Raw genomic sequence first — 15,821 nt, forward strand, 5'->3', positions numbered from 1 at the left:
AAAAACACAAAAAAATGAGGGGAATAAACTTTCGCTTTCGTTGTCAAAGAAAGCATGCGACATGTTTGAGCTCCGAAAATCGAGCTGACTCAGTTAATAAATCTGCAAAATGACCTTTTTACGAATGGGTCATTCCAGTAGAATTCAACAAAAGGTTGGTGGCACTATGTCTCAGATTTTGCTCTTCTTTTGAAATTATGTTAATAATAATAAAATATGAACAATTTGAAAATTTCAATGCATTTGCATTATCCGTTACTAAATTATCGGCATTAAAAGATTTGCGATGGAAGCCTACTTTTTAATAAACTGTATTTTTGGCATTTTAATACGTTTATAACTTTTTTCTGTAATATAATAAATGCATATTTTTTTATTTACTAAATAAATGTAACTTAGCCTAGATAAAAAACAAGGTGCAGCTTATTTATTTGATTTCAGAAAAAAAATATCAGCACACAAAACTTGAACAATTTTCATTAAATTGAAAAAAGTACTACTTTTATGCCATTATAATTTTTTTCTGATGTATAATAAACTATGTATAATTTTAGAACTATAATCTTTGCCATAAAAGTAGAATTAAAATTTAAAAAATCTTCATTTATTGTTTAACAGAAAAAATATATACATCGTTAAAAATTGCCATTGATGGAAATCGACAAATTTTGGGCTTAATTAAAATAGTCAGTAAAATTTTCTGATACCTTGTACCAAACTAATAATGACAGCAAATAATATTCATGTATAGTATATTATTTAGCAAATAAAAGTTTTCATTTATTCAGTAACATGTTAAAATGACAGGCCATTATATATTATGACATAATCTTATAATTTAGCACACTAATCTCCGCCATAACTAATTTTTAGAAATATTTTTACATAAACTGATATTACAATAAAACATTTTTATTCAACAATACAAAAGTAATGATGCCATCCATACATTATTTCAAATCAAAAAATATAAAATTGTCTTTTATTTGTGCTTTTAGGGTACAATTTCGGCTTCCCCAGAATTTCTTGAGCTCATGTCACAGGTTCCCATAACAGGAATCATGCTGAAAAGTAAATTTATATATAAAAATAAAGATTAGATAGTAAACTAATCTTCTTCAACATAAAATTATGAATGTCTTAGATTATTAAATAAAAATAGGCTGTACATGTTAAGTAATGACTGAATATCTGATTAAATTCATAATTTAATATATTGCACATCATTGTTAAAAAATTGATCATCAACTAAACTAATCATAGTTATGATGGTTATTGACAATTATAAATAGTTTACTAATAATTTATTTCTCATATTTTATCGGAATATATATTGCCTCACCTGATGTCAGTCAATGTGTTGGATACAGAAGTGGATTGTATATTTTCACATACTTTGATTTTTCTGAAATTTCAAAAAAGGAATAAATTACAAAAATGTATGCTTCCTGTTTATTGTTATTGCTATTATTTCTTTTAATTAAAATTATATTTACTTTTTTTTATTAAATAAGCTTTCTTTAACTGGAATAACAAGCGTTCCATTGATATGCTCACTGAGAGTATAAGCAGCAAGACCATTATCTGTTATTCGAAAGGCATGGAAAGATCGGGTTCCTCTTATTGGATCAGTCATCTTTTGGTATCGAGTCTGTAGAAATGATTGGCATTGAGAAACAGCTAACTTATCAACATAGATGAATCTAAAATTAAAAATCATATTTATTCATTACTATATCATTTTTACTAATTATTTTTCATACTTTTTCATTCATTACCATTTTTTAATTATTTTTTTTTTATCATTTATTTTTTTATTTCAATTTTATTATTATTTTATTTTTGTATTTGAACAAATATTCATGATATGTTTGAAGTTGAGTTGTAACAATGTTATTGATTCAAAATAAAATACAGTTAGTGAGTGTAAAGTACTTACTCTATTCCTTTAATCTTGTCAATACAACAGTTCATAATTCTTTCAGCATTGTTAAGAAGGTGTCCCTGGAGTGATAACTTAGACAACACTCGTTTCACAGTACCTCCAATACCGTCACATACATTTTTGCCGTGGCTTGTGGCAAAAAAATTCCAGGAGGCTTCTACACCAAAATCGTGTTTGTGGTTTGCAAGATTCACTAAGTTGTATCTAAAATCGTAGAAATGTATGCTGTACAGCTTTACAAAGGTTGTTAATAAGCCTATTATTACAGGTATAGATTACTCACCGATTTTTGTATTGTGCAGCTGATCCATCACTGAAATAATGAATGTGTTTCAATTCTGAAACCAATGATTTGAATTTTGGTAAAAGTTCTTTAAGGAATGAGTGAACTGCAACATGGTTATGATCCATGGAGTTTGACAGTATGCAGTAACATTTTGATGTTAAGCCATTGGTTGTGTTGTAGTAGGCAGCAAATGGATGTAATGTTACTTGAGTGGCTGAGAAGTATGCTGCTTGTATGGAATTTTGAACAATACATGTATAATTTTCGGCAAAGTCACCTATAACCAGAATTTCATTTTGCGGTAGAGAATCCTTCAGATTTCTAAGGTATGCAGCTTGTCTATGCCTGACAAATTCATGAATGGATAGTTTCCAAATATCGAGACTTAAATTTTCAATGAACACATGTGCATCTTCTGTGATTGTTGTTAATTCACTGCGGTCAACATTTACCCATTGTTTGAAAGTGTAAGTGTCACTATTTGTAGCATATCTTTCCAGTTCCATCTTTACAGCGTTAACTCCGCCACAGTTTTCACACTTGTGGAGCATGCATTCTTCTGAATTTACACTGCATACTTGTATAGCCATCATGGTTTTTAGCTCTAAGGTACTATCAAGAGCACAAAGTTTGAGTTTTGGATTTTCATGACACTGACATACGCAAACACTGTGTGTACCAGAAGACCCTGCCAAAACACACCATTTAGGCCTTAAACTGGCAAATGTGGAGAAACCAACCTTTATTTCTGGGTATTTTAATTTGAACGCAGCATAAAGTTCCTTTAAGTTGCATAGAATTAAAATTTTTTGTTTATGTGATTTTCCTACATCAGTATTAACACTAATATAGTCTTTCTTGCCGGGAAGTAAACGAGAATTTTCTTCATTTTCATAAAACTCTTTTATTGTTTTAGTAACATCAGGTGTCAACTTCTTTGGTTTGTTGTTTTCCAATATTCGATCTCCAAGTATGCCTTTTTCATCCCTTAGTTTTCTTGCCTCTCTTACCATATACTGTGTAGTGTTAAACTCTTGCATTGTAAATTCAAGTGTCCAATGTATTGGGACGAGTGTCAGCAATTTTATTTTTTCAGTTATGTTAACTTCTCTGTCATACTTCTCCCTTAACTTCATAACAAAATAGTCTAATGATTCTGCTTTAAGATTTGTTTCTGCATCACTGGCTTCAATGATATTAACAGAGTTTACTGATTCATTCAGCCTTCGAACTTTAACTTTGACTCTACTTTGAAGTTGTTCATAGCTTCTTTTTTTGCTAATTATAGGGGAATGTCCAAACGATGTTAAACTTATGTTGAGATCTTCAACATTTTTTTTTATTTGTCCATCATCTATATAATCAGGATCATTTTCTATTTCAACACTGATTCCATCATTTTTTGCTCTCAGCTTTCTTAAGCAGGGACAACATATCTTTTGGCCAGGAATTAGGGAGTTGTGGATGCTGTGATGAACAAGAGTTATAGGGGTTAAATTCTTTTTAATGACCTTTGTGTGAAGATTCAGAGGATTACAACAGCTACGAAAATTATTGCCATAGTATCGAAAATATTCCATTTCATGATGAGTGCAAATTGTCTTCAAGTTTTGTACACTAATTCCTGTTCTCACGCTAAGCAAATATTTATGTTCATGTGTTATATCACAAACATCTGACTTTGAGACATAGGATAATTTGTGGCACTCTTGATTTAAATGATCACCTAATGAACACGTATTGTTAGTCATTATGCCTGAATAATAATAAATTTTTACTATAAACTAAGAGTTAATAGTAAAAATTTCAAATGCTTATAAACTAGTTTCTTTAGTGACTACAATGTCTTTAAAGTGTTTATAATAATTTAAAACTAAATATGTTTTTAAAGATGTTTTACTTCAATTTAACACATACTATAAAAGAAAAACAAAAACCTAAGTACTTTATTAAAAAAAATTCTTTAATTATGGCTTAAAGTTTTCTACATTTTACTTTAATTTACACACACACACACACACACACACACACACACACACACAGATATATATATATATATATATATATATATATATATATATATATATATATATATATATATATATATATATATATATATATATATATACCCAGCAAGCACACAACGTTGAAATAACGTTGATCAACGTCGATCCACGTTATTTCAACGTTGTTTCAACGTTGTGTGCTTGCTGGGTATATATATAAATATATATAAACGCTCATATCTTTTAATAGGTGTCATTTTAACATGTTACTGAATAAATGAAAACTTTTATTTGCTAAATAATATACTATACATGAATATTATTTGCTGTCATTATTAGTTTGGTACAAGGTATCAGAAAATTTTACTGACTATTTTAATTAAGCCCAAAATTTGTCGATTTCCATCAATGGCAATTTTTAACGATGTATATATTTTTTCTGTTAAACAATAAATGAAGATTTTTTAAATTTTAATTCTACTTTTATGGCAAAGATTATAGTTCTAAAATTATACATAGTTTATTATACATCAGAAAAAAATTATAATGGCATAAAAGTAGTACTTTTTTCAATTTAATGAAAATTGTTCAAGTTTTGTGTGCTGATATTTTTTTTCTGAAATCAAATAAATAAGCTGCACCTTGTTTTTTATCTAGGCTAAGTTACATTTATTTAGTAAATAAAAAAATATGCATTTATTATATTACAGAAAAAAGTTATAAACGTATTAAAATGCCAAAAATACAGTTTATTAAAAAGTAGGCTTCCATCGCAAATCTTTTAATGCCGATAATTTAGTAACGGATAATGCAAATGCATTGAAATTTTCAAATTGTTCATATTTTATTATTATTAACATAATTTCAAAAGAAGAGCAAAATCTGAGACATAGTGCCAACAACTTAGATGGAAAATTGTTGAAATCTACTGGAATGACCCGAATGGTTTCCCTACCCACGTGCTCTTATTACATTTTTTATCAGGTTCCGTGCAGGAATTACAATGCTTGTTCCCTCTGAATTAAAAAAAAGTAAATCTTTAAGATTATGTAGGAAAAAGGAGGATTTTACCGAAAAGAAAGTTTTGAGGCTCCCAATGGATCTTGAATTTTATAGATTTTTCATAGAATGCCAAAAAATTTAAAAAATGTTGAATTATAACTAAGCATGATAAGGATTTCAATTTGATGACTCTTTCTTGACTTATTATGAACAATTACAGTTACGATAATGCTTAAATGAGAAATGTAAAAGCTCCATAATGTTTATCTTTGTAAGAAGGTTTAATTTCGATTCTGAACCAATTGGCACACTGACTTTTAGAGTGTTACAAACAGAACTAGTTATTCGGGCGGATCAATAGTTAAGACACCGGATACATTCTTTTCCTTTAAAAAGCTCAATAGCCTTTGCTTTGGTTTTAGAAGTCCCTGAAGCAGGCAGTGCATGAATGACATATTTTGAACCGAGTTTTACTATCCATCAAGTACGTTCTTCTAAAACTTCTTCGGTACCTTTGCTACCTCTAAGTATCTTAATGATTGTGTTATATTACGTCTGATAACTGTGTCACAGTTTATATTTTATGATAAGGACAAAAAAAGTCAACTTTTTTAAAAAAATTTTTGATGGCGATAACTAGCAAGGGAAATTACTAGCAAGTTATATTGCCTCAAGAGTTCGCCACCACCACGCCACACCTTCACTTTCAAATTCATACACTAGCTTTATGTTTATAAGATATTCCTGCATCCTAATAACACTCTGAAAAAGAAGAAAAAAAAATTAGATTATAACAACATGTTTTTAGAATGATTATCTAAGAGCTTTTCTAAAATTTGCCATTAAAAGTTAAGGATTTTTTAGGACAGTTTTTTTTCTAAAAAGTTCTGTTTCTTTATTTTTAAAATTACAATTGTCAAATTTTGGTCATGTTTTTTTAGATAGGATTTCTGAAATTTCCAGCAATTAGCTTTTGCTCTACATGTTTCTTATTGACCGAGTGGCAAAGACTAGGTCACATGACGAACACAGGGTGTTTTACCCTATATGCTAATTAAGCGGCCTAAAATAATAGAATTTTTTCATTTTTTGCGCTCTCGTTAGTGAATACTTGAAAAACATTACCATAATTATTAAAAGCAAAGTAGATAAATTTCAAAATAGTTAATTTTGTTTTTTCTTTTTTCTTTTTTTTCAATATCAGAATTTCGTGTCTTTTTTTTATATAAATTTTTCTATTGTTATTATGTTAATTTTATGTTATTATTTTATCATTCAAACGAGCATATAGATAAGTAATAACATTTAGTGATGTTTTATTAATATTTAATTTTAGTAAATTGATAAAAATTTATTACAACAAATAGTAAAACTAGTAAGAATTAAAACAAGTATTTACCTGATAATATTATATATAGATATAATAATTATAACTATAATTAATGTAATATATAACATAATAAAATATATCATAAATTAAAATCAAGCGCGTTGCACTAATTTTATTTAACTATCAGCTTTCAAGTTTTAATTCCTTTTTAAAATCACTCAGCGTGCATACTATTTTTCTATGTAAATCCATTTCTAATTTACTCCACTATATTTTTTAAAGCGAAAACGTAAAATTATTTTAGGCCATTTAACTGTATCGAAAATACACGGTAGGGGAGACCGGGGCTAGTTGCAACAGGGGTAAGTTGAATCATAAATTAGCTGCGGATTTTGTTGATTTTACGCACTTCTCTAGTTTTTTCTATATATATATATATATATATATATATATATATATATATATATATATATATATATATATATATATATATATATATACATATATATACATATATATATTTATATATATTTATATATGTATGTATATACATGCATACATACATGCATAATTACATTAATCATTTATATATAAATAAATGATGTATGTTAAGTTGGATAAGTAGGCTAAGTTAATACTCCAGTAAAATAGCAACTTATGGCTGAAAAAGAAGTTAGTTCTAGAAAGAGAAAGTCTAATACTTCTACATAAACAAAAAAAAAATATTAAAGTTGAATTAAAATGGAAATAAAGTAATTTTTTGCATTAAAAAATTGTTTTTTAAACAAATTGTTATTGTATTTTTATATCCTAAAAACAAAAAAAAAACAGAACTTAAATACCCTAAATCCCCCTTTACCCTAAATCCCCCTCTTGCCCTAAATACTCCTCTTGCCTTTTTTTAAACTTAATTGTTGTTTATCTGACAAAGAGAATTTTTTTTTTTTTCAAAAACAGTTTTTAGTTTACTAAACAACTCAGGTCATATGTGAAGTGTAGCATAATAAATTTTATTGCAGCTCAAGGAAAATACTACTTTCTTTTATTGTAATTATAAAAGTTTTGTTGCCCCGGTCTCCCCTACTCTTGCAATAGTTAGATATGGTTGTTTATGGTTAAAGATGATTATTTGAAACTTTTTGTCATGTGGATTTTTTCTCACATTTTGTTTTTGAAAAAATGCATTAAGCTTGCTTGGTTTTGAAATTTAGTTGCACAGAACGAAACAAGTTCAAGATTAAGTGTATAGTTTCTTCTTTTCCAAAAGCATGATAAACTTTTGGGAGGTTAAAGGTGACTTTTCTAATTGTGTTGACTTCATATACTAATCATAATCATTTTAATGGCCATAATCACTCCAGCCATTAAAAAAAAGCAGGTGTTGCAGCAATTTATAAAAAGCCTGTACATTTTGCTAGGTGATAAAGAAATATCAAAGATTATGAACAAACATATATGAAACAAACATATATGAAACAAACATATATGAAACAAACATATATGAAACAAACATATGTGAAACAAACATATATGAAACAAACATATATGAAACAAACATATATGAAACAAACATATATGAACAAACATTTGAATTAATAATGGATTATTTAGGTTTATATAATAAAAATCGAATTTTAAAAGAAACAAATATTTTACTGAGTAAAGTTTGCTGAGATTCCTCTTTTCTGACACCTTTCAATATTCTTCAATCTTCAAAAATTTTTTTTTTTTAACGGACACAATTTTTATTGATAACGCTTTTTATTTTATAATGATCAGTTCCACTATAAATGTAAAGTATTAATATACCCTTAAATATTGATTTAAAATGATTGAAATATAAAGAAGCATCCTTATCAAAATAAATAATATTTTTGTTTATGTAGTTCATTGAGAATGGGCAGCAGGTTATCCAAAGTTAAAATTCCATCAATTTGATTGAGAGTGCTCAGGCTGAATATGATTTTTTACGTTTAATTGATCAGCATCCTGCACTTTATTGTAAAAATGTTTTAAAAAATGCAGTATCGCCTTGAAAATTATTGAACCTTATAAGGCTATGAATCTTATAGGGTTGGGCCTACCTAAGAGAGGTACCTCAGAGGCAAACCCCTAAAGCTAACCCCTGTGGGATACCTCAGACGGCCTAAAAGACCTAACCAAGGGCTCTATGCTGAACTAGGGCTACCTCAGAGACTAGTCTCAAAACTCTAAGTCCATCTAAAACCCCTATTATACATCTATTTATGCAAATACATTGTAACTATAATTTAGCTTAAAGCTCTATACCCTTGATCATTTTTTATAAAACTCAAATTAATTGACGCACCTTTCAAACAAATATAAGAAAACGGAAAAAATCTATATTATTTGATTTAATGTTAAACTTCAGTTGTTAGTAAAGATTTTGAACAAACCAAATTATTCTTAATAATTTTTTTTTCGAAAATATAATCGAATGATTAGTTTTGGAAGATAAATTGTGTAATAATATTTCAACATCATGCGCTGAAATCTCGCAACCATGTTTTTAATTATCAATTAAAAAGATTTTTGTACTCCATTTATTCCTCTATCAAATGACACATGCATATTTAAAATTGACACATGTATTATTTGTAAATTTATTCTGACTCTTCTGAATGCATGTTTACTGTATTATAAGTTTTTAAGGGTTCTTTATGATGTGAAAAAAAACATTAAAAGATTCACCCTGATGAGCTGTCTGAATTTCAACATGTTTTTAGCTAGTTCTATTGAATCCTTTGCAGCGAAGACTGGACTCAGAGCAAAGTAGTATTGCAGTATCAGTAGTTGCATCAAAATGTTTTTTTATAATTTAATGAAAAAAAAAACAAAAAAACAATGAAAAAAGTTGTAAATTTTGTAATAAAACCGCTTATTATGCTAAAAAAAAGAATTTTTTTTTGCTTTAACCTTTTTTACTATTCTAAACCATTCTGTACTATCAGTATGGCTATATAAGGACAGGTCTAATAATGCCATAGCTTATATCAGCTTTATCATGTTTGTCATGTAAGTATGCTAGTTATTGATTGTATTCTGCCATAACTAAATGTTTTTAATATTTTTTAAATATTTTTTTAATATTTTTTTAATATTTTTTTAATATTTTTTTAATATTTTTTTAATATTTTTTTAATATTTTTTTAATATTTTTTTAATATTTTTTTAATATTTTTTTTAATAAAAGTTTTTAATATTTATAAAAAATATTTAATATTTTAACTGTTAAACATTTATATTCAAAGAATTTTTTTACAGCATAATTTTAATTTTTTAAATGCGAAAAGGTAGAGTTAAGGATTCATTAAGTTTAGATTACATTTCTCTAAACATACGTTTTTATGAAAAATATATAGCTATTTTTGCAATGGTATATGATTATTTGGAACTTTTTTTTATGTGGCATTATTGAATTAATGCATTTAGATTGGTTGGTATTGCACAAAACGAACAAATTGAAGACTGATTAAAAGCATAGTTTCTTAATTATCTAACAGTAACATGATAAACCTTGGTGAGGTTAAAGGTGGCTCCAGCCATTAACATCACTTAACATATTCTCACCCACATCCAACATTAATGGATTAGTAAGGTTCATACATACTATAGTAGAAATTTAATGGAATATGATTCTTTTCTGACACATTTCAATTTTCTTCAATCTTCAAAGAGCGTGCAAGATTTTTGGACACTCTTTTTGAAGATAATACTTATTATTTTATAGTGATTGGTTACACTATAAGTGTGAATATTAATAGCCCTTCAATATTGATTAAAATGATTGTAATATAAAGAAACATTTTTAACAAGTTGTATAATTTTTACATTTATGTAGTTAACTGGGAATGGGCAGTGAGATATCCAAAGTTAAAATTCCGTCAAAATTAAATTTGATTCAGAGTGCTCAGGCTGAATATGATTTTTTACGCTTAATTGATCAGCATCCTGTACTTTATTCTGAAAATGTTTTAAGAAATGCAGTTTATCGCTATGAAAATTATTGGCTACCACTTGCTCTGAAGCATAATGAAGTACTACCTGCTCCATTAGATATCGAATGGGTGTGGCATTGCCATATATTGAACCCAATTGCATACCAACATGATTGCTTAAAACTGGTTGGACAAGTCATTAATCATGCTCCAATGTATCTTACAGCAGAAAAAATATCAACTTCCAAAATGTATTGGACTAAGACATATAAAGACATTCCTTTTGAAGTTGATCTCACCAACCCAAGTCCACCAATTATTTCAACAGAACCTTTCAAATGCTCCTATGATATTGTTGCAGCTTCTTCACGCCAAAGGGTTTTCAACTATAACTCTTCCTTAGTGCATTTCAGAGATATTAAATTTTTGAAGAATGCTGTGAAAAGGTATTTGACAATGCTTATTATCAAGCGAGACAACCCTGATATATTTATAGTTCCCTGTTATGACAATGATTTAATATGGCATTCACACCAGCAACATGTTTTATTGTATCAGTCAGATATGAAGAGTATTATTGGTAATATTCTTGATCATAATGACTCAGTATCTGATAGAAGTCCTGATTCAGAATTAACTAAAAATAGTTCTGTAACTAAAGAATTGTGGAAGAAGTACAAAAGAAACTTTAGTGTTTCTGGCGCTATGTATCGAGGGGAGCCACCATTTCCAAGTCTCTCCACATTTAAACCAGAGTATTATTCTAATCTGGCAAACAGAGTAAAGATATTAAGTTTTTTTTAGTGAATGTTAAACTCCGTTTGAGAAACTGTAGATAAACCATTTGTGATACAGATTTAGAAACAAAAGTGACTTAAAACATCTTTAAATAAGTTAATTGATCTAGCCTGACTTATTTTGTTGATTTTTTTAAAATGTAATTTGATGCCTCTTTTAGATTTATCAGTGCTCACCTTCATCAATATACATTGGTCCTTTTCCAGTTACTGAAAATGCCACCATTACATTTTACATTCGAATGGTTTCTCTCCAAGGAGCCTCTGTGGGTGTGTTCTCAAAAACAGTAAATTTAATTTCTGGGGAGTTGCACTATAACTTTTTGGAAGGTAATTTTTTATTCTTTCAAACAAAAAAGTAAAACTAAAAAAAAAATTTTTTTTAAAGATTTTTTAGTAATTCTCAAAATGACTTGTTTTTCTTATCTTATCTTTTGACTTTTTCTTTTAAAAAAACATTTGGTTGAATGTCAATAGTGTCAGATCTTGAAAGAAAATTGAAACACTTTATAGAGCTTATATTTCTTTCTTTTACCATTTAGCTGAAGGTCATTTTCAATATAGTACTGAACAAAGTGGTTCTTTAGAAATTTGTTGTGAATACCATGACAAGTCCAGAAAATATACAGGCTGTGTTGGATATTCACAATTTTCTAAATCTGTTGACCCAAACTTTTGCTCTATTACTGTTCAGTTGGGATGCAGTCTTACTGGAGAGATGATTAGTTCAACACTTACAATGCGCTTTACTGAATCATTATCAAATTATTCATTTCTAGCTTCCTCAGCTAATCGAGACTTTGTTGATTCACCTCATCTTAGAAATGTCTTGCATAATTTACTGTTAATCTCTCCCAAATCTGAATACAAAAGTGAAACCAGATGCCAGTATCATGACAATGTTTTGCATACAACCTTTGGCACGTTAGCTTTTAAATTAAGAGTAGTACATTCTCTTAACCCTCGATTATCAGCTATTGAAATCATTGACTTTCTAGGAAATGTTGTTGCTACTTCTCATACAGTAGGAAGCTTTTCATTGCCCAGTGTAAAGCAAGTATCCAAACTTCAAAATGTTTTCACACACGATTCCTCTTTTGAAAGATCTATGTTGATAAGAGGCTTAAAAGGCGATTGGGGTTTGCTTAAATCATCCTGGAAAGGTTTTGCAAAGGCTGCAGGAAGAAAGAGAGGTCAGCGTGGGGAGCTGGAATTAAAGTTGTTTACATTAAATGGAAAAATATCTAGATACGAATATATTGCTAGACAGAATGATGTTAAGTTTGAATGGGCAACAATACAAGGAAGAGGAAGTGTTGACTTACTTAGTGGTTGCATTCAACTTTCTGGCAGTGTAGTAGATGTGGCTGAGTTTGTTTGTGTAGGGTGTTCAATTGCTGTTTTGTTTGTTCTCTGTCAGCCTAGACCTCCTCCACCTAAAACGGGTGGTGTTTATCCGCCTCCACCATCAAATCGACCAGGTGTTCTAAATCTAGATGCAATGTCTTTGCTAGTTAGTGGTGGCTTGTATGCAGCTACTCTACCGAAATGGTATCATATAAATACACAAGGGGGTTATTTCATTCAGACTCCTCCAAAAATTTCTAAACACTGCGTCCATGATGGCGGTGATGATTTTGAGGGAGGTGGTGACGATTTTGAAGGAGGTGGCGACAATTTTGAGGGAGGTGGAGACAATGATGGGGGAGTAGATTTTGAAGGAGATTGTTTTGATAACAATGATACTTCTTGGGGAGAAAATACAGGATGTGGAGGTTGTGGTGGAGGAGACGGTGGTGGTAGTTGTGGAGGAGGTGACGGTGGTGGTGGTTGTGGTGGAGGTGACAGTGGTGGTGGTTGTGGAGGAGGAGGTGACAGTGGTGGAGGTTGTGGAGGAGGAGACAGCGGAGGTGGCGGTTGCGGTGGTGGTTGCGGCAGTAGTGGTGGTGATTAACAAGTACTAACTATATATTTGTGGAATTTTTTGTTTCTGAGTAACGATACTTCAAGGATTTTTTCATTTAAAATATTTTTGCATAAGTTTTTATATATCAAAGTATTTTTATTTTGTGTAATTGTTGTAACAATGCTTAAAGTTCGATAAGCTTATATTAAGGAATAAATTTCTTAAATATTTTATTTTCTTAAATGACACTTACCTCACCTGTTTGGATTTTTTTTTCTAAGTTTTTTTTTTTCGATTTATCTATAATGGTTTGTTTTTTTCAATTAGTATTTCTTTTACTCAAAATCTTTACCTTCTGTTGAATTAAACCGACAAAAACTTACGTATAACAAAGCAAACTTACGATATAAAATCAATGAATTGACGAGGTTTGATCATTTCATTCACTTTTGAAAAATTGTTTGTTCTGATTTTCTTCTTCAAGTCAACGATCTTTAGGGAGGTTATAATGATAAAATTCCAGAAGCGTATTCCTCTACGGTCTCCTTTTTTCTTTCGTTTTTTTGTTTTAAAATGTTATTCTTAATGTTTTGCCTTAAAATATTTAAACATCAGCGATAAAATGCAGTAACAAGTGGTCAGCCCTCAAAAAAAGTCCTAATTTTCTTAATCCGCTCTTAAAATCCACTGAAGATTTAAGTTGTTGTTACTACTTAAGTATACTGTAACATAATGAATTAAATTATATTACTTAGCTGAGAAGCCTTTTATAACAAAAAACACCTTTACAACATCAAGAGTTGTAGTCCACATTCTTAATCGAAACGTACGTAAGTTACAAGTTTACAGGTTCTCATTCATAGATGTATAATATACATACAAACTTCACACATACATTTTTATCTGGACTTCTTATATATATATATATATATATATATATATATATATATATATATATATATATATATATATATATATAACAAGGGCTGGCAAAAATTCTAAAAAGACAATCCAGATCTTCCATCAACGTTTGCTATAGAATTTCCTGTACCTTTTTGTCTAAAGATTTTATATCATAAAGGGTGTCAGCATTATCTTAAATGACTTAGTAATCAAATCAGCAATATACGAATCTCACCTAAACTGGCTTAAAAGACATAGATATCTGACCTGTCCAAAGTTGAAGTAAACATTTCTTAAATTGGAATTTGCTTGAAAAAAATATTTTAACAAGTAAAGAAATGTTTTAAAAAATAAAAGAAAGCGTCATGAAGCATCTTCTCACTTTTTTATCAAAACAGATATAGCGCTTTGCCAACAGCACTCATGGCATAAGTAAACAGAGCTAGAGATAGACAAAATGTCAAATGGGAACCAATTGGGGGCCTAATCACGTGCTGATGTCTCGACTGCGTGAAATATTAGCTCTTATGAAGCATTTCGCTAAGATTTAACAAGATGTTACGATGCTGTTTAAACTTAGTAAGATGTGAAACAATTAGGGTAGACGCTTCTGCATTAAAGTCATAAAACAGCTTTTTTCCTCAAACCGATATTGCCTCCACATAAATCAACTAAAAAAATGTTTGAAGAGCTAACGTTATAAACACATTAATTTGATCGTTTTCATCCTGATACTCCACAGCACTTGCTTCCTCATTCGCATCAAAATAACTCTCAGTTCCATCTAGGGCGTATGTATGTATGCATGCATGCATGTATGAATAGCTCTTTCTCTAGCTACAGTAAGGTAAATCGGGGTATTTTAGATATCGTTAGAGTTTTTTGATTTTTAAGTAACTCACAGAATGCATAGACATCAAAACAGGACATACCAGAAGAAAATGTTGATTGATAGCTCACATGTCAATCTTCACAATTAAATAGTCTCCCACATTTAGTGGGTCAATTTCAATAATATTGTTGCCTTACTTTCTTATCACTCATTTTTTTAGAAACGTAATTAGCTTCTGGGAATCTTTTATATTCCTTGGGCTTATTGGGTAGGGTGTGACAGTTGCCCCAACTTTGTCGTATGAGGCTGTTCATAATTTTGGTATTTTATTTAGTCATAAAAATAAGATTTATAATGTTTTTTTTAAGATTAATCCACAATTGAATGAGCACCGTCAAATTTAAAATACAGAATTTAGCCTAAAAATCACTATTTTTCCTACACTCTAATACCATGGTGGAGCTTAGAAAATAAAAACGGCTTTCTTATATTAAATACAGCTATGCAAAGTACAAGTACAATAAATGATATAAAAAAGTTTTTTTTACATGGTGTAATAAGGTATAATTGTCTAAATGAAACTACTCGTTTTCCTGGACTAGAAACCATGATTTCTCTTTTTGTGTACGAAATCGCTTTCGCTGATTAGGAATCCGTTGTCTATCAGATTCTACTACTTGGAGAACATCTTGAAAGTGCTTCTCATCCCTAGTTACACCTAGAAAGTCATGGCACACCTTTACACCACGCTCTGCTGCCTCATTTACCACCTGAAGTTTGACGACAATCAGCTTCATGTTTTGATAGTCTTCCCTATTAATCCAATCATGTGCTGGAGCATAGAGGAATTTATAG

The 15,821-nt window shown here is 29.5% G+C and overlaps 2 protein-coding genes across 5 annotated transcripts; one reads left to right on the top strand and one right to left on the bottom strand.

Annotated features, from left to right (window-relative positions):
* Positions 1-152: 152 nt before the first annotated feature.
* Positions 153-2,424, bottom strand: LOC149892578 (uncharacterized). Its single transcript, XM_090077065.1, has 5 exons — positions 2,229-2,424; positions 1,940-2,149; positions 1,497-1,703; positions 1,343-1,405; positions 153-1,064 (listed from the first exon to the last, which is right to left on the bottom strand). Exons 1-5 carry the CDS (start codon positions 2,354-2,356, stop codon positions 995-997), a joined length of 678 nt encoding a protein of 225 aa, XP_089933191.1. The 5' UTR covers positions 2,357-2,424; the 3' UTR covers positions 153-994.
* Positions 2,425-9,479: 7,055 nt separating this feature from the next.
* LOC145183147 (uncharacterized) lies at positions 9,480-13,457 on the top strand. 4 transcript variants are annotated; one of them, XM_090079511.1, is made up of 4 exons: positions 9,480-9,605; positions 10,023-11,308; positions 11,487-11,655; positions 11,868-13,457. In XM_090079511.1, the coding sequence occupies exons 2-4, from the start codon at positions 10,442-10,444 to the stop codon at positions 13,277-13,279; spliced, it is 2,448 nt and encodes an 815-aa protein (XP_089935637.1). In that variant the 5' UTR covers positions 9,480-9,605; positions 10,023-10,441; the 3' UTR covers positions 13,280-13,457. The 4 variants fall into 4 exon arrangements, with proteins under 4 accessions (XP_089935637.1, XP_089935640.1, XP_089935638.1 ...); XM_090079512.1 differs by lacking the exon at positions 9,480-9,605 and having other exon boundaries at positions 10,017-10,188; positions 10,432-11,308; XM_090079513.1 differs by lacking the exon at positions 9,480-9,605 and having other exon boundaries at positions 10,037-10,183; positions 10,432-11,308.
* The last annotated feature ends 2,364 nt before the right edge of the window (positions 13,458-15,821 follow it).

This window comes from Hydra viridissima, unplaced genomic scaffold (assembly GCF_058129835.1).
Source record: "Hydra viridissima isolate aposymbiotic clone 2 unplaced genomic scaffold, HvirCarnegie_v1 scaffold_2, whole genome shotgun sequence".
NCBI classification, from domain to species: Eukaryota; Metazoa; Cnidaria; class Hydrozoa; order Anthoathecata; family Hydridae; genus Hydra; species Hydra viridissima.